The 22,214-nt window shown below is 39.5% G+C and overlaps 1 protein-coding gene across 5 annotated transcripts in view; it reads left to right on the top strand.

Annotated features, from left to right (window-relative positions):
- The first annotated feature begins 1,219 nt into the window (after positions 1-1,219).
- The window catches only part of LOC116313827 (arf-GAP with Rho-GAP domain, ANK repeat and PH domain-containing protein 1), a 56,242-nt gene continuing 35,247 nt past the window's right edge, over positions 1,220-22,214 (top strand). For 3 of the 5 annotated variants that reach the window (XM_031731638.2, XM_031731636.2, XM_031731637.2), the window contains exons 1-3: positions 1,220-1,369; positions 12,531-13,619; positions 19,104-19,273. In XM_031731638.2, the coding sequence (XP_031587498.2) occupies positions 12,613-13,619; positions 19,104-19,273 (1,177 nt within the window). In that variant the 5' untranslated portion in view covers positions 1,220-1,369; positions 12,531-12,612. Of the gene's footprint in view, positions 1,370-3,203; positions 3,272-12,530; positions 13,620-14,644; positions 14,790-19,103; positions 19,274-22,214 lie in introns of those variants that run through there. The other 2 variants (XM_039622602.1, XM_039622603.1) reach the window with 2 other exon arrangements.

Genomic DNA, 22,214 nt, shown 5'->3' with positions numbered 1-22,214 from the left:
TCCTTACCGTAGATCCTAATTGAAATGAGTAACAGGCTCCCACATCAGTGACTTGTTGGCTCAGTCTGGCTCCTGAAGGCTAAGATGTATTATCCTTTTTGCTCATCCACCCCCTGAGTGATGGGGCCTCTCCTATGACTCTCCCAGCACACTGAAACAACAAGTGACACACAGGCACAGAGAGATGTACACACACCTAGATAACATTAGTATTAAAGGTTTGACAGAGCATAATATGTGACTTTTTTGTTCATGTAACCTCCCAGCGTGATGTGTTTTGCTCATGGAGCCAACTGGGGCGTCATGATTTATGATGAGAATGTGATGCTTCCTTTTTCTTTCTTTCTTTCCCCCCGTTATCTCGTGAATCTTGCTGAAAATGCAACCACCGGGATCATCTTTAATAATTTAAGCCTGATTTAGATTCTTTTCCTGCTTTAAACATGGTTTCCTCTTTTCTATTTATAAGAAAATAAATGTTTAAGTTCAATATCTTGATGTTGACTGGTTGCCCCCTGCTGGTTTTTCTGAGTTCTACAACTGTAGTTAAAAAAAAATTAAAATCAAATCTTCCCGTCTTATTTAATCACCGCCACCTCCACAAATCTGTTCAAATATATTTCTGTTTATGAACACAGTAACCTATTTATAATATTAAACCTAGAAACACAACCTAGTGGAGCCGTCCACTGGACAGAAACCTGTACAAATAAATATTACTTAAATATTACTGGCTATATTACTTGACATTTCTTTTGTTTGGCATTTATTCATTTTGTTTGTTTATTGATGCACTACCCCCGCCCCAAAAAAAGTATAATAAAAATAAAGTTTAAAATTTGATTAGCAGTCCCATTGAGGGTTATGGGAATGGGTTTAGTTCTCCAAAACACTCCAACTGCAAGTAGAGTATGTGCAATAGCAGAAGATTAAAAAATAGCACTGCTCAGTCTTTTTTCTTTCTTTCTTGGTATTGTATGTAAAAAGTAAGCGGTGCAATAATAGGGAACGTGGATGAAAACTAACTGGGTTGTCCAGTCTTTCTCGACGGTCACATGACGGTCTTACGGAAATTCTTCGACAGTCAAAATATCCGCATTAAGGCAGAAAGGACAAAGGTGTAGCCTTCAAAGTAAAACAAAAAGTCGACTAAACTCCCCGCGGGTGTGTTTATTTTGAAAGGAAAGCATTTCCTTCACTTGCATGTAACCGCGGATGCATGCGCGTAGCCGCTGCTGCGCTTCAACAGTGAGAAAAAAATAAAGTGTTATTCGCTCTTCGGCGTCGCAGTTGTGTCTTCTAATCCCACCTCGAAGGCAAACCCACTCCCAGCGTGTCTCAGTGACACGGACGCTGAAGACTGGAAAGGGTGAGTGGATAACAGGAATTTAAAAACTATTTTTTTTCCCTCCAGCACAAGAGAAACTTTCCCCGAGCCGCTGGTGAGAGGAGAAACGTGAACTCAGCGCTTTTAAACGCACTCACTGTGAGGGGGTCCGCACTAAAAAAATGTTGCTGAGGTTATTTTTAGGCGCAGACTGTTAGCTCTGAATTTATTACTCAGCGACGCATGAAACTATTCTTTTTTCCAATGTGCTTCAACGACTGTGTCCACTTCTGCTTTTAGCAGTAGACTAATTGATGAAGAAGAGTTTGATTGGATTAATGTGAACTCTTTAGCGGTTTTCCCAGACTGCTCTATTTTTTCTCTGGTAAAAGCGGACTTGCCTACGATGGGACTGTTTATCCCCAGTGGAATTCATTATTTCTAATCTGGGCTCCATTACATGGATGGTTTTAAGATTAAATCAGTTGTTTATAGATGGAGTAACTGGTTCCTAGCTTGAGAAGAAGGAAGCATCTATAGAAATTCTCAGAGCTGTGTATCTAATGGAGCAGGTGGATTTTTGTGACAGGTGATCATGCAGGCTTTAGTACAGCAGACCCCCCCCACACGCCAAAAAACAAAAAAGCAGCGAGGTAGTTGCGGAAGATTTCTTAAACAGCTTATTTCTGCTTTTTTTTTTTTCTCCCACAAACGGACAAGAGTCACCTTATGAACAGAAGTTCATGAGGTGTGATCAATAGTGAAACTGTAAACGTGTTGGCAAATAAGTTATTAAGAACTACGACGTATGCTTTTCCTGTTCCTTTGAAATAATTTCCCTTTTGATACAAATGTGCTCCGTGTGATTTACAGTGAAAGGTTAATAGCATTTGCCTGTGGGTTTATGGCTTTAAAATAGATTGCATTTTTGCATGACTGATTTGATCAGTAGACCCTTAAAGTTGGTGAATACAAATTTGTAAGTAGTTTTTTTTTCTTTCTTCTTTTTGTTTTGCTTTTTTCTCGCTGAGGAAGAAGTTCTTCAGCCATGAAAAACGATGTTCCCCTTCGTTGTGGTTCACTAGATATGATTATGCTGCAGAAGCCTCCTAATTGCAAAACTCTGTCAAGTAAATAAAAGTCAGTCGTTTTTATCGCTGCCATATCAAAGATTGAGCAAGGCACTTCGTCTTACCATGGAAAGCGGATACCGATTTATCGCTCTGAAGGGCAAGCCAAAAAAATCCACCCATTAAATGTCATTTTTTGCAGACTGGCAAAAATCGCTATCACACAGTATTATGGCCCTACTGACCTTATTTGTCCTGCAGTGAAATGGAAATGGGAAATGACTAAGTATGTGGCTGTCTGCCTTTGGTTTTCATGTGCATGCTGAGAGTCACATACTGTAATATTAAAAGATGCATATCAAGTTGCAAATACACATCTGTCTGTCACTATAAAATGTGCGTTCTATCATACGACGGGCAGTCTGGAATAAGCCAAGGCTTGCAAATCATAGTCAGAAGTTTTAACTTAGAAAGATTTCTAAAGAAATCTTTCTAAGTTATCTTTGGCACTGATGTCATGTTTGAGATGCAGTCTCGCTTAATATCCGTCATCGTCTTTCTTTATCCCACTTGTGTCATCGACTTTTGTGTCTTTTTTTTCTCCTCTCTGTCTCACTCGCACACATGATTGTTTGCTTCTGAATAAGCCTGAAACGAGGTGAGAGGACACTGACCTTAGCAGACAACTGAGCGCTTCATATTTTAAGGTTTTAATGAAGTTTGAAAGTGTACAACAAACAGCTGTCTACACCGGACTGAAATTAGAAATCTGCAGTGCTAAAAGAATCCCATCCCTCTAATTTCAGTCAAATTTTGGCACTGAAAACGGCGCTGGGAGTCTGCTTTAGTCGAAGGAGCTGCTTGAATAAATGAGGTAGGCGGGCAAATTCCCATTGACTGACTTGCTGTGAATTACCTGCACTTTCCTCACATGGACACAAACAGCCATCATGCAGTGTTTTTTTTGTTTGTTTGTTTTTTTTATCAGAAGGCTGCTTAAAAATTATGGATTCATGTGTGGTTTGATTTAAACGAAGGTTAGCCTAATAGCATCAGGAGACTCCTCTTCTTTTTAACTAAAAATAAATCCTATCAGCTTAACTTTGTTTCACTTTTTATTTTTCATCCGATCATCTGAGATCTTTATAAACCTTAACAGTGAACACTGGGTTGGGTTGTTGGGTTATTTTGCTCTGAGATGCATCATTATGTTGTCCATAGTGTAGTGACTGCCTGACGAGCAAAAGTTCCCCAGTCCTTGACTGGGAGGAGGCGCAAATCCCTGGGAGGGGAGCTTCAACTGTGCCAGTTCAAATATGTAGATCCCTCTGCTGTAATGACCCCTTGTAAACAAGGGAGCAGTCGAAAGAAGGTTTAGTTTAGTCTTTTTACATCTCAGTTGTACGACCCATTGTGAAAGAAATAAAGTCAAGGCCACAACTAATGCAAGAAATTCTGAGTCCATCAGGGCCTCCAATTATAGAGCCGTAAGATGAGATGTTTCCGGAAATCTTTCACATTTCAAAGGTTTTTTTTGGGGTGGGGTGGGCGGTTGCACCTCATGAGGTAGAGCAGGTCCTCTATTAATCCAAAGGTTGGTGGTTCAAGTCCTGGCTGTCTTCAGCCTAGGTATCCTTATACTTAAGATATGCTGAACCTCAGGTTGCTCACCGATGTATTTAGTCCTAGAGGAAATTTTTCAGATAATTTCCTCAGGGATTAATAACGTGTTCCGATTCTGATGATTGATTCTGATTCATCAGAGTACAAATGTGTGTGAATGTTAGATAGAAAGCACTTAGATATAGAAAAACGTGCTTGTGTAAAGAGGTGTAATTGGGTGTTTGAACCATGTTGTATAAAGTGCTCTGAGTGCTCAAGCAGAAAATCGCTATATAAGAACCAGTCCATTTACTATTTACCATTTTGGACAGGCCTTAAGCATTTGGCTAAACGTGGCTGGGTCGAGTCTACACATTGTGCAGTTATCATCTTTTCCTGTTGTCAAACAGTGCGTGTGATTTTTACATAGTGGCAGCCCGTGTCTGACACACACTGATGATTTAATTTTGATTGTGTTTTACTTCAGATATCCCTCCCCAGTTGTCTATAGGGTTTACATTACTTCATATGAAATGACATTAAAATATAGTTATTTATCAGAGGTTTGTGACTTTGGTGCAATTCTTAGGTTAAATGTAATAGTTTGGTTAGGTTGGGTTGCCGTGGGAAACCTTCTGAAATGTTGCAGCCCTGGGAGTAAGGGGTAAGTGTGTGTGTGCACACATAAGGTTATTCACTAGAGGACATTGTTAAGATGCATTGCTGTGCTGGCTGCACTGAGTCACTATTCAGTCCTAATTGAAAGTGGGCTGAAAGCAGCAGTGTGTCTGGTGATGGGTATCTGACTCATGTCTCTTGTATATGCTGTGTTTTTCAGCAGCTCCTATAAGGACGATATCCGTCTAAAACTCTGGAGATTAAATGAAGAGTTAATTCAGTGCAAATCGTTAAAAGCTGGTATATTGAGCAGCAGCAGTTACATCTGAGTTACATCTCAGTGTAGATCGTAGGGACTTTAAAAAAAGTAATCTTGGCCTGTTCTCCACAGACTTGCTTTTCAGTCCTAATTTAGGAAACAAGGGAAGAGGGAGAGAGAGAAGGAAACTATGAGCCCCAAAGGACATCGACCAGCATCTAATGGATGATGTTGCAGTTACTCTTGTATAATATGTTTCTTATTAGTTTTTGTTTTTAGTACACCAAATTGGACACATGTTCTAAATTTGTCAAACACATCATGAACATTTCTGTACTGATGTACATGGATACTGTGGATAACAGTAATTATACTTTGCATTAAGACCTTTTTCCATACACAGTATCAGTAGAAGGGAATAGAAGTTCTTAAGTTGTACTGATTGTACTGGTTTTGTAGACAAAGGAATATGATATTTGGATTGTATGTCGATCTGATCTTGACTAGTGCGATGATGACAACAGCTGATCTATTCAACAATCTATTTAATTCAGTCCTCTGCTGGCTAAGCCAAAAGTCATCAGTAGTTATTAACAGGTAATCTGATCTTGCATTGAGAAAACTAACAGTAACAGGCCATTGGTCTGGAGGTATTTCAGAGTAACAGCACCAGCACCTTTATTTTAATCTTTGCGCTACTGTAGTTTGTGGCTTTACTGTGGTCAACTGGCTCAACTGAAGCGTTCAGATGACTTTTTTTTTTTTTTGACAGCTCTGTGGCACTGTCTCATAGGTTCTAACAGTTGTATCGCTTATTGGGAGTTTTCATTGCACTCACTGTGGCATAACGTCTGTTGATCAACTCCATTGATAGAATTTCACTTCACCTCTTTCTTGTCAGTTTCAGTCCACATGCGATACAAATGTGTGTGTTTGTGTGTGTGTGGAGTTGTATTAACAGTAAGACCGAAAGCAGAAAAAGGAGAAACTGGGAGAACTTTAGTAGTGATTTTAAGCTGAAATGAGACTAGAGCAAAAAAAATATGATAAGCTGAAAATATTTGATGTTGACCTGTATGCCTCGGTGAGGAATGTAGCTCATTCATTAAATGCTGGTATCAGATCTGTGCTCAACCTCTGCTGGCACCCTAAGACAAGGCACTGCTAACTTAACAAAAGTAGGAATAATTGGATTGGTGCATTCCTACTAGTTGTATCAACTGATGTTATCCATTTGGAGGGATAGCTCCTCCCTACCATGTAATCCCCACATGTGCCTTTGAAATAAAGTGACGGTTAAATGCTGTTAAGGTATGCGTTGGTTGGGCTGTTTGGCTGTAAGTCAGCAGAGTTGCTAATGCTCCTGCCAGGACCAGCTGTCCCGCTACCAGATGTTTGGGGTTGGCCTGTATCTTTGGGTTTAGAAGAATTTCCACTTGCTGGAAAGCTTTTGTTGTTGGCAGGTTTAGGAAGTGTCAGCTTGACCCCGTCGTCTCTTCTCTCTGTTCCTCCTATGCTACTCCGCCCACCCCTTCAGGATAACACCAACAGTTACACAGGAGAGGGACTTTTGGTAAATTCAGGATTTTTTTAAATGTATTTTTTGGTAAGTTCTTCAAATGCCAACTCTGTTAATAGTCTACAGCATTATTAGAAAACATTTCCTTTTCACCCCTGAGAGAAATGGCATAAAAGAAATTGTGACTTGTGTAACACCAAGTAGTGGTTTAAGAGTGATAATTTAGATTGTAATACATCCCTAATTTGTAAACAACCACCAGTGGGTAGAAATAACATTACTTCATAGTATGCCACATATCAGGTCATCATAATCTGGCATCTTTTCCACCTTAAAAAACTGCTTAACATTATTCATAACACAACCATTGCCTGTATGTCAGATATACATTTATGTATATGTTTGCATAGAGTTTTTCTTCCAAATTATGGGGATATAATCTGTTGTGTTTGCATATGTCCACGTAAATAGTTGAAAATTTACAACATGGCCATATTGCATATTGTGTTAATGTGATGGTATTGCTGATTACATCATTGTTTGCTTTTGACCAGCAGTCATTTTGAATATCTGCCAAATATACTGATATTTATCAGTGTCACTATTTAAAATATTGAGTTTGTTCAAAAAGTCTGTGTCAAGTCCAAGTTTATTTCTATAGCACATTTTAAAAAGCCTCAAAGTGCCGTACAAGTTATACAAAATATACACCTAAATGTAACAACGCTGAATCAACAATAAATGCACACAAAACTGAAAAGAAGCAAATAAGACTGCGTTTGCATGATAAAAGTTAGAATCTCTGCTCAACTAGACCTGAAAGCAAGAGAGCGGGCAGCTCTTATGTAAAGAGGTAAGTTGTTCCAAAAATTAGAGCCTTTTCAGGGATGGCTCCTATCGCCTCTGCTTTTAAGCCTGGATCTTGTCCAAGGGGAGCTGGTTCATAGACATCAGTTCTCTGGTAGAATTGTAGGGTTTCAAAAGTTCTGTAAAGTAAGTGGGTGCCAAACCACTGAGATGCTTAAAAACAAGCAATAGAATTTTAAACTGGATCCTGAAATTGACTGAAAGCCAGTGCAAGAAGGCCAATATAGGTGTAAGGTCATCACAACGTTTCTTTCCGGTCAAATCTCAAGCTGCTGCTCCGAAACTTGCAAGTAGGCCTCAAAGGCATGCTGGGTTATGCTTCTCAAGTAATGTCTTCTGTACAGGCAGCAGGGCTGGAGTAAAGCTGTAAAAAAGCTATGTGTTTCTGTGGTTTAACCAAGCCTATAGATTACACTCGCAGTAGCAAGTGGCAAAAATATGTGTGGCAGTTCATTTGAATTGTAATTGTAAGCAGGTGTTTGTGTTCATCATCACTTAAATGCAGATTTAACACGTAGACATTTCAGTGTAAAACTCACTTCTTGTTCTTTTCTAATGGGGTGAGGTCACGTGTTGCACTGTGGAACTGTACAACTTTGCAAGTGCAGTTATCAGCCGGTCAAATGTTGCTCTTTTAAATGCTTTAGCACTGCCACTCGCTGATCAAAATTGATTATGAAAAGAGCTCCTTCTGTTGTTCTACATCAAACTGAAGGAGAAGACGATTGTAAGTAATCGTCCCTATTGTTTATGAATAAAGTTAAATACATTCAGCAAGCCTGGACGGTACTAATGGCTAATCGAGCTTGATTAGCTTGCTTTGTGATTTATTAGTTGCTCTTGGTTTGATGATCACACCAGCAAAGATCACGCATGTAAAATGTTGAAGCAAACTGTAAAGTCAAAAAAAGCTGAGCTGTGATGAAGCAGGCAATGAGAAGACAAGTTTAGACTATATTTATTTTGAATACATTTGCAATGAAATGAAAAATGTGGCCCCAGGCTAGAAATGTGGACGACTAGTCAACTAAACATCTAACGGTTGCTGTCCCATGCTAATCAAATCTTGAAATAATAGTGGGTTAAACATCTTATTCTTATTTTAGTGATGCATGGTTTAGAGATATTACAACATCCCCAGTCACTGTCTGTGGCTGCAGCCCCGACAGACGTCAGCAACATTTAAAACACGATCTGAGTAATGAGGATTAATTAAGCTCCTAGGATCACGTGTAGTATTTGGGAGATTTCTGTCTTTTAGACTAGGTCTCTGGTCTAACTTTATTTTCTCTTATTTAAATGACTAGCAGATTAGTCTCCAGGCACAGTGAATGCATTTCTAGTCCATTTCTAGCTGGTGAATGTAGTGGTGGATACAGCATGGTTTATGCTATATCTAGACTGTGTTCTTACACATTCAGCAGTATGAGCATGTAAGTGAAATATTTAGTCTTCGAATTAGAACAAAGACTGTCTTCGCTTTTTAAAACTAGCAGAAGACGTGCAATATAAACAGCTTGTTTCTTAGTTTAGGACCAGTGAAGTGTTAAGAGACAACACAGCAGTTGTTGTGGCTTTTTAAAAACCACATGACTCAGTGTGACAACTGGCCATACAATGGTAGTCTTTGCATTTTCTTTTTTAAACTGTGTGGCATACTGTACGCAGCCCTGCCACACTGTTTATGCGGTGTGTGTACAAGTACAGGAGAGGGGTGGTAATGTGTTTTGTATCGACAACATTATTGCTGAGAGGCATTTAAATTCTTTTAATAAGCGATCGAGTTTAGTAGACATGGCTTTGTCTCATAAATCACTATTATATATTTAAAAAGTGCAGATTCAGACAGTAGATGAGGGTAAATTTGATGCCACCCAGCACTGTGATGAGTGCAGACAGTGGAGCACCCTGGGTATCTCTGTGTGTTGGATTAAGGGTGAAATTGAGGTGCCCCTCACACACAGACGCCAACCTACACACAATATCATTAGGTGAGCACTCGTTTTAGAGTGTGTGAACAGGCTCAAACAGTGGGCCTTGACCATGCTTTTCCTTCCTGCTTGTCAGTATGTGCGTGTACTCGCCTAGGCAACAAAATGCCCCATTGTGGAGAGTACAGAGACCCTGTTATTGGCAGCTCTCTGAGTGGGAGGGAGGGGGAGATGAACGGAGAGACAGATGAATTGAATTCAAATTGCTGACTGGAAACTGGAAAAAAAAGAGATAAATAAAAAGGAGAGGCACAGAGCATAGGAAAAAGGAAGTCGGGGGTGATAATCAACCTGAATTTGCAGAATTAAGGAGGAACCTGATATTTTCTGCATTCACGCACACTCTTTGTCAGTCTTTTCAGCAGTTAAAATGACACATTAGCAGTTTTGTGAATATTCTGTTTTAGTGTCAAATTAAAAGCTCACAGTCAGGTTCATCTTTCTGAATCTAATACAGCATTAGGTTCAGGTTTTGTTTAGACTAGTGAATTAATGAGCATTTGAACAGTTGTACCCAATAAAGTGACAGGTGAGTGTAAGTTGAATAGCAATCTAATTGAAGAGGCAGACAGGTTTAGAAGAGCTGACAAAGTAATGCTTTTTATGTTGAGATGCACAAACTGATATCAGCTGACGTAAGCTAAGTGTTTCATGATGTGGTGCATGGGCACAATACTCAAGATGACATATTTAAACAGTAATGTTTCACTTATCTTCTTTAAATCTGCTGTTACCTTTTTCACGTCTTGATTAGTGCAACAGAGCCACTGTTGAGGGGCAACAAATGTTTATCGAGTTAAACAGGCACAGCTGTGAATGATAGTGTTAAGCTTAACTGCAGTGTTCATGTTTACCGCTTATTGTGGTTTTCCCCGCAGACACCCATGCAGACGCCCAAACGCAGCCAATCATGGGCTTCTCTGCAACAAAGTGCTGATTTAAGATGGTGAAAGATGCTAACACTTGCTGCTCACTGTTAGACACTTTTCGCTCAGTTTGCTGAGTGACGCCTCAGTGAAGGGGCTGAAGACCAATCAGACTGTATTTCATTGGGCTGTTACTGAGTTCCTCAATTCAAAAATGGGAAGCATTTTGATTGGAGAGAAGAGAGCAAGATTCACACCGTCTGTACGCTGTGCTCGGAGTTGTTAGAGGAAACTTTGGACAGGAAATGAAATGCATCACATTGGCAGCTGGTACACTGTCTTTTATCATACTGAGCTTGTGACTATGACTACACTCAACCTTAACAGCTCTCATGTCTAATCATCAAACCGAATCAGGTTTATGAAATGCTTTAAATATTTTCTCTTTTGCATGTTCTGTTGCTAGTCAGTGAGCTAAAGTGTCCGTGTGATAATGAAGATTTCGCTTAGGTGTGTATCTTTAAATTTTAAACTTATCAGTAAAAAAACCCAAAAAACTAAACTGTTTCTATCAAAGGAAAACTCATAACCATCTTGACATGATGTTACATCTTCTGATGGCCTTCACTAATTATTGATGGATTAGATGTTAATGAGCGAACCCTCCCTTTAGTTTAAACTCAATTACACATCTGTTAAGTTTTGCAACTGGACGTTGCACAACTGTGAAAAAAAATCTGTCCACAGTTTGACTGCCCACTAATATACCCACAACAGCCCATGTGGTCATGTAGGTAATAGAAATTCTAGTTTGGTGTAGTCCTACTCTGTTTGTTTTCTGATATCCACCGTGTGATACTTACATGCAAACTTGTGACGAGGAAAAGTTCTTACCATAAATATATAATTTGCGCAAGACAAATGTTTTTAGTCTTATTAAACACATTTTCTTGTTTTGTGAGATTTGGAGAATAAAGTATTAACAGTTGTTTTTTTTGTGTTTTTTCTTTTTGAATAGTATATTTTCAGTCAGGCATGGTTATGTTTTTTTGTTTTTGAGCTGAACAGAAAAGAGGTTAAACTCATCCACGCATATTTTATTTTCTCTTGTGATTGTATCAAGTGAAATATAGTTTTGTGTGTAACGGTGTGTGGAGGAAAGACTGTGTTTGCGGCTCTTAATGGGAAACCGACAGCTTCCCCTGTGGTCACAAGTAAGAGGCAGAAAGATAAAAGGCAGAGCGACTGCAGAAGGTTTTTGACTATTGATTTAGAAAAGCTTGTACCTTCCCACGTTATAGAACAGTCAAGAATAACTATTGGAAATATTTTTACGCTCACTGAAGTTGTGCATCGGTGTAGTCTTTATCGAGCTATTGATTGTGGTTGTTATGTGTTTGCCCCATGTGAGTGCTGCTAGCTGACACCTACTGTTATTTGAGGCCTGACATTTTTAACCGATTTGCGTAGGAGCTGTTCTTGGACATTTTGAATACAGACACAAAGTTCCATATCTCTATTATCATAAAAATCATCCTCAAAACTAGTTAATTTATTTCAAGATAAGTGAGTTTTACTTTACTCCAAAACATTAGGGTTAGTGTTTAGGCCTCGGGTCATCACCGGTGATAAACTTACGGTAATACCTTGATGACGGTGCTGTGAGGAATTTTAGTGGTTTGCAGGAAGCTGAACATGACTGAAAGGCTTGCGGAGAATTTAGAGACATGATTTCTGTGCCAATACTCGTTGTGCCACTTACACTTCCTCCCATAGTAGTCTGTTGCGATAGTGCAACAAAACTAGTGTAGAAACTTACAAAAACAAATGTTTAGGCAGAGGAATGCAGACTTAAACGGCAGTTTCTTCTACTTTGTGTTCAACCTTTTTATATACACACACATGTCAATGGACTAATGTGACACCACTTATCAGAATGACTGAACTACTATTGAATTTTACTGTTGTGGCGACTCAACTTCCTCTTCTACCTGGGAAAGAAACATCCACCACATGTTGCATATAACTTTGCTACAGTTGTTTAGACACTTAATAAAAATAGCAACTTCTTGAATTATGGTTATGATTGCACTATTCATTACTGATCATGATTTATCTTTAGAAGCACACATATTAATGCAGGCTGACATATTTCTCGAGACAGGATTTGCAAAGGAAGAGAATGTGTTTTGTGGGGGGGTGTTGTTTTGTTTTGTTTTGTTTTGTTGTTTTCTTAAATTGGACCGTGTTCATACTTGCATGACACACACAGACAAACTAAAATAACACAGACCACAAACTAAAACAGGAAATCATTAAAAAAGTCATTGCTTTGGAGAGTTTTTCTTTTATTTTTGCTTGTTCCTTGATGGGATGCATTGACACGTCTCCTTGTTCTGTCTCTTCTGCAGGTTGTGTAACCATGATCTGACGCATTAAGGTCTGCATTTTCTCCGTGGACTCTCATGAGCAGCACATACAAACACATCAGCCATGTCTCAGTCTGAATCCTGTGCCAATGTGGGGGAGTGGCTGGGCGTACTTCGCCTGGAGCAGTATTGCGATGCATTTCAGAGTGCCGGATATGCAACATTACAACAGTGTCGCAGCCTCACACCAGAGCAACTGGAATGCATTGGCATCACCCTGCCAGGTCACCAGAGGCGCATCTTGGCTAGTCTGAACAAAACACATGGGAATCGCGACGCTCACGCTGTCGGACCATGTGAGAGATCAGAGGAAAAGGGACGAGCTGAATTTCTGGGGGCAGATAGACCACTGCCTGCCACACCACACGAAAAATCTCTCCTTCAGGACAATGTGAAGCAAGATGGAGAGACTTTGAGACCTATACCTAGGAAACGAGAGAAACCAGTCCCCAGAGAAAGACAAGTATCCAGATTGCAGGAGAGCAGCGGTGAAGGAGAGAAGCCGGTTCCTGGGAAAAGACAGATGGTACCTAGAAACACCGAGGAGAAGGAGAAGGATGGAGGGCTAGATGGAGAGAGGAAGAAGCCTGTGCCAAAAGAAAGGACTAAGTTTCGCTCTACTACTCCAGACAACTTGGACCCTAGCCCCCCTCCAGCTTTGGACACCTCTTTGCCTCCTGTTCCCCCCCGAAGCACACCAAACTGCCCTCCACAGCGCTTCACCTTACCCCCTGTTCAAACCTCTGGCTCCCCTAAGCTGGAAAGACTAGAGGTCAGGGCTCCAGCTTTACAATGCCGATCTGTGTCCCCGAGTTCCACATCTACACCTCCACAACCACCATCCCACCCTCCAGACCTCCCTTCTACCGCAAATAGGCCTCAGACATTAGCCATTCAGCCGAATGCCCAACATCTAACTATCGATGGAGGAAGAAAATCTTCACCTGTTTCTCCCATCCACTCCCCGTGCAGTAGAAATATTCCACCTCTTCCTCCAAAGGCAGGAATAGCATCTAAAGGCCCTCCACCAATCCCTCAACGGTTTCCTGTTCAGTCTCCCAGAACTCACAGGTAAGGCTCTTTGAATGCAGATGCCTCATTTTGCAAAAAGAGTTTATTACAGGTAAAAAAAGATGAGCCTAAAAATATGATAAATCCCACAGGCTAGCACTTGCTAGCTGTCTCCCTCACAAACATACACACACATGCTCTCTCTCACCACCATTATCTGTATTACCACTGTTAACTATGTGTTTTGATAAATGATCAAAAACCCTCTCAAATGTTACCAGTGGATTGTGGCGCCATCTACAGGCCAAGCTTGAAAAGTGCATCTCGTGTACTTCACCATGATGACACGCAAAATGTTACTGGGGACTTTTGAGCACTTCCTGAAAGTATAATTAGACACTTCCTGAAACTGAAGGGTCGCAGCATACTTGACTGGACATAAAGCTCTGTGGCCTTCTGAATACGGAAATACGTCGACAAGGCTTCATCTGCGCAAACTGCAACCCCTGTGTGAAACTGTAGTTTATTTTAAAGTTGCTCTTAACTTACTACTGAGCCCTTTCTGGTTAGTGTTTGTTTTTTTCAAAGGTTCTGTGGTGAGCTTTTCTGCACTTATGAGTTAAAGTTTTGCGCAGGGAGTGTTGCTTTGGCAGTTTCTTCATAGTCATGTTTGCAAAAGTGTGAATTTCCAATTAATACACTGAAGGCCACACATTTTCCCTAAGCAGCAGAATTTTCAGCTGCTTTCACTGATGATACTTTGGCAGTAATATATTATGTCTCAGTTTGTGTAAATCCTTCTGAAATCACACCGGCTGAACAGCTTTTTTCTCCCTTTTTGCTGTATTGCTTTAATGAAAGGAAACCAAAGCTTTGCCTCCAGTACATTTAATAGTATATTTTTTTATGAGCAATACAAGCATGTTTAAAAAGGAAACTGGCTTTTACAGGGAGGGAGGAAGCCACGATTGAGGGCACATAAGCAGTAAAAAAAACTGTGACAGACACGGAGGGGAAAGACAGAGTGAGGATTAAAGGCAGAGAGCACAGCTACACTGTGATGCATTACCAGGAACTACTGTCTGAGTGTTTTTAGCCTTGAATATTCACACACACTCTTGTTGCTGCATTGCCTCCTCCCCTTTTGGTTAACTAGTTTCCTCCTGCTTTGTGAAGAGTTTGTGTTTGTATCATCATGGAAGAGGAATCCTTTTGAGCATGTCAGGACAGGTAACGCTTATATAAATCATATCTGTACACGGCTCTTCTGTCTATACTTATTTTTAGCATTCACTCTCTCTTTCCCCCGTCGACACTCTTCTTGCTGTGGGTTTCAAAGCAAGCAAGCCTTCCTTTTTCTTTTCTTTATTTTGCTTCATCTTTTCTGCTTTTTTTTTTTCTTTTTTCTCTGCTGTGTTGGTGATGTTAGTGACACTTCTGTTGCACCTACTCCATGAATTTGTTTTACCTTCACCAGAATAAGGCAGGTTACAATTGCAGTGATACTGGATGAGACCCAATAACTTCTCTTGTCCTGGGGCGATAGATATGCTTTGGAAATTAATACTAGTGTTATGTTATCTGTATGTCTTTCAAGAAATCAAGTAAAGCAAGTTTAAGCTGGTATTCTGGAGAGGCATTCATGGCATGTTTAGCTGACATGCAGGTTAGGTGTATTTTTAAGACAAAAACTATGTTCTTAGCTTTGCTGTTTTCCACTTTGAAAAGTGGCATAGTGACTGTTTTCTTCAGACATAAGCTATGAAGTATCTGAAATGCTAAGTTTAGCTTGCATTAAAGACCACCGTAACTCTACTGTTAACACATATGTTAGCTTAGTGTGCTTTTCACAGGTCAGCACCACGACTTAAACTGCACTGTAGTCATTTTTGTCACAAGAATAATTCTGCCACGACTAAATAATTGAATAGATATGCAGCGTGGGAGGACAAAGAAGCAGTCATTGTTTCTTCAGCCGACTGTCATATGTGAACTAGCCGAGTCGTTAAATATAGAATCCAAGCTAGCAAAACCCCTCTCAGCACTCTTCCTCTGAGAAAAAGGAGGAACTGTGTCAATAAGGCAGTTTCCCGTCATTGTGAGGCTTTTGCATGTTTGTTTTTTTTTTCCCTTTTTTAGGAGTGGGGGTATTTTAATAACTTCAAAGATAGTTCTTGTATACAGTCTTTAAAGTTTAATGTTTAGTATGAGTTTAGTTACTTGATAAAATTCTACTTTGAACCTGCTGCCAAGTGCATGAAGTGTATACTAATTTGTCCACAGGCACTGCTTCCAACATTAATGATACATGAATGGTATTTTTTTTAAGTCAACAGCTCAGCTAATGCAGACCTGTTAGGAGAGTCATCATACCTAATAAGCACTTGATTCCTGTGTTCATTCAGCCTAAGGGCAATTTGACTTGGTGGTTTTTCACAACATATCAGCGTTGAATGCTCAACTGTCTGACTTTAAATTGTGCCTATGAAGTGCATTTAACGGGAGCCAGTAAACAGTAATATTAGTAATATTAGGGAGTGTTAGTGTTATTAGGGAGAGCTAATATTTGTGAGCTAATAATCTGAAGATTTGTTTTGCGGTCTTCATGTTTTATCTCAGTGATTGTTTTTATGAGAACGAAATCCAAACACATAAAAAAATATGAGGAATAAAGAGGAACTTTCACAATACTGGATAGACAGAAACCAGATGTACATGTTCACTCCTGACTTACCATCAGCACAAAGTGACGTACATGCACTGTTGGGGTAATGTGTTCGTTTTGCAATCTTTGGCTTCGTGTGCATTCATGACTAACTCTTAAGGCCGCATAACTGACATAATTGTTAGGAATGTGTATGTTTGGCATTTAAAAAACTATTGCATGAGTAAATCAAACATGATCTGCGACAGTGTTTGATGAATCAGTGTGTATAAATTCCCGTAACATTAGGTCTCAGCATGCGTGTATCTTGTGCATCTTTGGTGCAGAACAAGATAATATTTCAGCCAATATCAGTTATCATATGTATGCAGTTGAAAGGGCTGACTGGGGGAAGTGAAGTACTGCTTGGTAGTGTTCACAATAAGGGTGAGTTTGTGTTAGATCTAGATATAACGTGATGTGGCATTAGTGGTAATGGGGCTGTCTTTCAAGTGAGGTTGTCGATACAAAAGGGCAAGACTATAATGGTGTCGGTGTTCACGCTTATCGATGGCGTTTGCAATCTTTCACTGTCTTTGAGAGATATTTCTCGGGTTTCTTTATCGAAATATTTTGCCTTTGTGCAATTAGTAAGTGAGTCTGTGGTAGAACCATATATGATGTAAAAGATGGACCTAGCCACCATGACATTAACCACTAGTTTTGGACTCTACATTTTGAAGCTTTTTCAAATCAGACTCTGGCTTAAGTCGTGGTTGTCAAACTCCAGTCCTTGAGGGGCGGTGTCCGAAAACTTTTACATGTGTCCCTGTTGTAACACACCTAAATAAAATTAGTAGGTCATTAGCAACACTTGACTGCATGCTGTGGTGGCAGTTCAGCCATTTGATTCATGTTACAGCAGAGAGAATGACCATGGTGCAATAAAAGTACTTTTAGAAGTACATTTTTCCCCAAATCTTACATTTAAATTTACTTGAGTAGGGTTGGGGTTTGCCACCTCAGCATGCAGTCAAGTTCCATCCACCCATGGTTTAAGTGGATGAGAGAGAGGAAGGGCGGCTCTGACAGTGAAAGGACTTGTGATTGACAGTTTGGTGTCAGCATGAATTTTCGTTCTACTGATATTCCCCCATTTTGAAGCATGGTGCCACCAAGTTTTTTAAAACTGACTTGATATTATAGTCAGTATGACCCAAAATGACGGCCTGAGCCCATAAACGCAGTAGGATAGTGTTTAAAGAGTTAAAGCCAGAAAGCTGTTTTCCCATAGACTTCTATAGGAATGGAGTGTCTTTGCAAACAGCTATCACGGTCTGTCAGGGGAACAGCAAAGGTGGTCTTTAGATAGACTCCAGGTTTTAGGAACTCCTGCTTCATTCTTCCGACCTGAAACCCATTTCCAAGTTTTATATGGTTTGGAGCCAGCCTCAAGTAGCACCTAGAGGACGATTTTTAACACTTCCATGTCGGCTTCATTTGTCAGCTCTGGAGGTCGACCTCTTTTATAGATAGATTATACATCCTGTTGGGATTAAGAGTGAGAAATCCAAAATATATGTCAGACATTCAGCCTGACCTCATAACTTTAACACACCCCAACCCACCCCAACTGTATTATAAGCATCACTATATGCACATATGACAGTGCATTTTACATATGTATATGATCATCAGAGTTATTATAATTTTGTATTTTCTAATTTGATTTTATTTTTGCTTTTAATTCAGTTTAGTTTCTATTTATTAATTCTATTAATTCTATTAGGTGACCCAATTATATTATCTATAACAAGCAGTGGGCTGCAGTCCTTAGGAAAATGTTGGACTTTGCATTTGAACATTCAGAACATAATGGCAGATATTACAAGCACGTGTATCTGCATTTTTACTAACAAATTCCACATTTGGGGGTGAAACAGCCCACCCATTAAGAAGACATCTGTGGTCTTGACGTAGGGAATTTCCTTTTTGTCATTCGCTTAAAAATTCATGCTTGCTCTCATTGAATGTTTTGACTCAGCTCACATAACCACACTTCAGTGGGATTACCAAACAATTGATTGCTAAAGTTGATGGGGAGGGAAAGAAGATGAGCCTGTTTTTCTCTTCCTGGTGTGCCACTTACTGGCAAAAAGGTCCTACCTTGTGTTTTATCAAAACAAAACTGTTAATAAGGGCAGTGAGCTGTGCCAGGTGCACAGTGCATTCTGAAAATGACAAAAACAGATATGATGAGCAGTGTTAACACCAGATTTTATGACCTCAGCATATGTGTGGCACACGTAAGATATATTTGTCTGTGAGTATACACAGGCAGCGTGGGTTTACAATAAGGTGGCATCACTTACGTGAGGCAGGCTTAGGCTTGCTCTTTAAACCAGAGGTGAGAGTAAAAAAACTAGACTTGTCAAGAGGAGAGCAAAGGAACACATGTTTCTGTCTCTGGGATTAGTTTTACTACAGCTGTGGAATACTTGGGTTTCAGAGCAGCAGTCCTTAATTTGTACTAAATGGTGTTACCAGATGGATCCCTATTTTTCATTTTTTATTTTTTAAATGTTACTTTATGGAGTTCTTTGGCAGTTATAACTTTAGGAAAAAAAGCTCTGCACAGCTTTGTCGCCAGCAAATCTTTGTGCCTGGAGTCAGATCTCACAAGGACACTTCAGTTTTTGCTGTGGAGTGAGAAAAGAATTAGAGAGGAAGGGGTGTCGAACTATATAAACCACAACAACTCTGCCTTCCCAAAAGAAGATGAATAAAATCCGCCGCCTGCTTGGAATTTTTACCCAATCTGAGAATACCATGGTTTCCAAGGACTCATCCCCACCCCTCCAAACCTCTGTTGACCTGCCCTATTTTTCTCTATCCTCCAGCCCATCTCCCACCAAGACAGGCACGGATGACACGCTCAGAGAACAAACTCCAGAGATCCCACCTCGCATCAGGCCACCTAAAATTCAAGAAAGCCCACAACAGTTGACTCAGCCTGATATACAGCCAGCTCTGCCTGCTAGAAGAATTCCCCAACCTCCCAGCGAGTATAGTAAGTAATATAATCAGCTTATGTTCCATTTTTTTATTTGAATTTTTGTGCATTTCATCCCTTAATTACAACAATGGCTGTGGTAGATTTAAAAATACAGAACCTACAGTACTGCCCTAGTCTTGCATCGTCCTCACTTCCTTATATTTTTTTTTCACAAAAATGGGAAATAGGTGCAGTGATTTAATAAAAAATGTGCAAACATACCTTCAAAATAAGCCAAAACAGAGTTTATAGAGTTCTAACAAGCTTGAAAGTCATTGTTTGGTATGATCACCTTTATTCTTCAGCACAGCCTGAACTCTCTTGGGTGAAATTTCTTGTCATTTCTTTAAGTAGTCTTCAGGAATAGTTCTTTAGGCTTGTTGAAGGACATTGAAAGCTCTTCTTTGGATGTTGACAGTCCTCCTGTTTTTGTTCCATCCTCTGTCAACATGATCCCACACTGCTTCAATAATGTTAGGGCCAGGCTCTGGGGAGACCAGTCCATGACTGATAGTGTTCCAGTGTGTGTTTTTTCTTATCCATGTGTGCTTTTACTGCATCGCCAGTGTGTTTGGGAGCATTGTGATGCTGAAAAATTAAGCTGCTGCTAATCAGACAGTTTCCAGATGGTATTCCATTAATATCTTGTTTATGATTGAAGATGCTCAGCAGCACATGACAGATCCTCCTCTGTCTTTTACCAATGGCTGTAGACATTCACGGTTGTACCTCTCTACAACCCAACCTCCTCTATATATCCATTTATGATAATTCCAGCAAAAAATTCAAAATTAGATTCATCGCTCTATTTCTTAGAAACAAAATGTAAATAAATAAGAGGTGGCTCAAGATTTTTATACAGACAGTACATTTTTTAATATATAGAAAGTCAGAAAACCATTTATAAAGAATTTTTTTTACTTTCGTTTTATGAAGATGAATTTGAAGTCCTTCAGTATTCTTCCATGCGAGACTACTTCCTGTTTTTTGAAAATTAACTCTGCTGTGGGGTTAACTAATTATACAGTCTGCTCGCCACAGTTCTTCCTCCTTTCTCCTGCTTCTGTGCTGTGAACTGTGTAGTGAGTTAGACAAAGCAGCAGCTTCATCCCAGTGTGACCGTCAGGCTTCAGTGTTTTGTTTTGTTTTTATATTAAAATGCCAATCTCAGGCCTGAATCTGCATATCAGTTAGCATGTGTCTTTGTAATCTCATCTCCTTGCTGTAAGATGCTCATACTGGAGAACAGTCTTGACCTATGTAGCAGAAATTAAATGGACACAAGTGAATACTTGGAAAAGCATTGAAAGGTTATTTGAATTCAGAAGATGGGCAGACAGCGAGACAAAATATTTTTATAATATGTGCATGCTATCATGGCTATTTGGTTTCGGAAATGGGTTCTTTAATTTCATGCATACAGAGTTATTGAATATCATTGACAAGCATGTATATTGTCACATGATACCTGATAGATTAAAATTACAGGGCTTGCTTATCAAAGCACTTTTTGTGATAGCAAACATGTCAAAAACCTTCAAATAGCTTCCTTTAATTGTGTGAGGGCCCTCCAAAACAGGTGAGTTTATGGAAAACTCTTCTATAAATCATCCCAAAGCTATTTCAATATGACACTATCATAACATACATTTGTATGTAAAGGTTTTCAACCTTTACATACCTACCTGCTCCTCCCTTTTGCCTAGAGTGCTTTAAAACGAGATTTGTTGATTGGCAACAAGTTGGTAGACCAGTTGTTGCACATACTGTTAACTTATTATGAATCTATGTTCAGTTTTTACATTAAATGTTCTCAAAAGTTTGAATCTAGAGTCATTTTGCCAAAAATATTTTTTCCCATTTTAAGAAAAAGACTTTTTCTTGTAGTCCTGTCAATGTTGTCTGTGCCATCGTGGACAAGTGAATGTGTTCGACCCTTTGCCAAAAGTACTTATCGCCTGTGTTAAATGGATACAGCTTTTTATACATGTAGTCAAGTTGGCTGTATGTTTAATCATTTAAACCCAGTGTCCACAAAACAAGAAATATACAGTTATATGGAAATCACAGTAGGGTTAGATTTGATTCAAAATCATACAAAGACAACATGTCATTGTATTTAATTTGGAACTTAATGCCAGCAACTGATTAAAAAAAAGTTTGGCAAAGTGCAACAAATTAATTGATTAATTAAAAAAGTACTTTGTGTAACATCTCACACATAATTGGTACTAATATTGATCTAAGAGATTACGTTATAGAGGTTGAGTCTTGTCTAAGCAAAGGTAGAGTGGTTTTCATCAAACGGAGCATGTGGAGAAATATTTCAGAATAACAGCCTCATCTTAGGGACCAGGTGTCAGTTCATTAACAAAGTGAACACAGTTTGTCACTGCATTCACAAAAGCAATTCAAAAATTTTACCACACAAAGAAAAAGAGTATTTAAGGCAGAAACTAGCCCACTGACTTCATTATTAAAGCACACAGCATTTGTAGCTTACACGTCTGTGAACCATTTCTGTTACATGATATCTAAACCCTTTGCAGCAACATCACCTGTCAAACAGGGAATGTCATTTTCGTGAAAGGTCTTGTTGATTTTGGCAAGAGAGTGCCACATTTTCCAAGTATCATCATTACATGGTTTTGTAGGGGAGGAGCCTAGGTGTTAAACTGGACTGGTTTCAGGCCTCTGAAAATATTTGATCAAGTATAAACAAACAATACAAGAAAAGAGGCCTCGCAGTACTGAAGGTGACAGCAGCATGAACATGGTTGAGAGTTCCAGTTCACTGATTTGAATTTGCAGAGGTGAACCGCAAAGAGTGTTCGGCTATAGCTATCTGTTTTCCAGACTAACTTTAAGGCTAAACTGTGTCTTGTTTATGATTGCCATTGGCTTTGTTTTTCAGTTGCAAAAAATGCCCATTGGGTCTGGTATGAACAATCAAAAT

This window comes from Oreochromis aureus, linkage group 14 (genome assembly GCF_013358895.1).
Source record: "Oreochromis aureus strain Israel breed Guangdong linkage group 14, ZZ_aureus, whole genome shotgun sequence".
Classification (NCBI taxonomy): Eukaryota; Metazoa; Chordata; class Actinopteri; order Cichliformes; family Cichlidae; genus Oreochromis; species Oreochromis aureus.
This window is presented reverse-complemented; position numbering and strand designations above follow the sequence as displayed.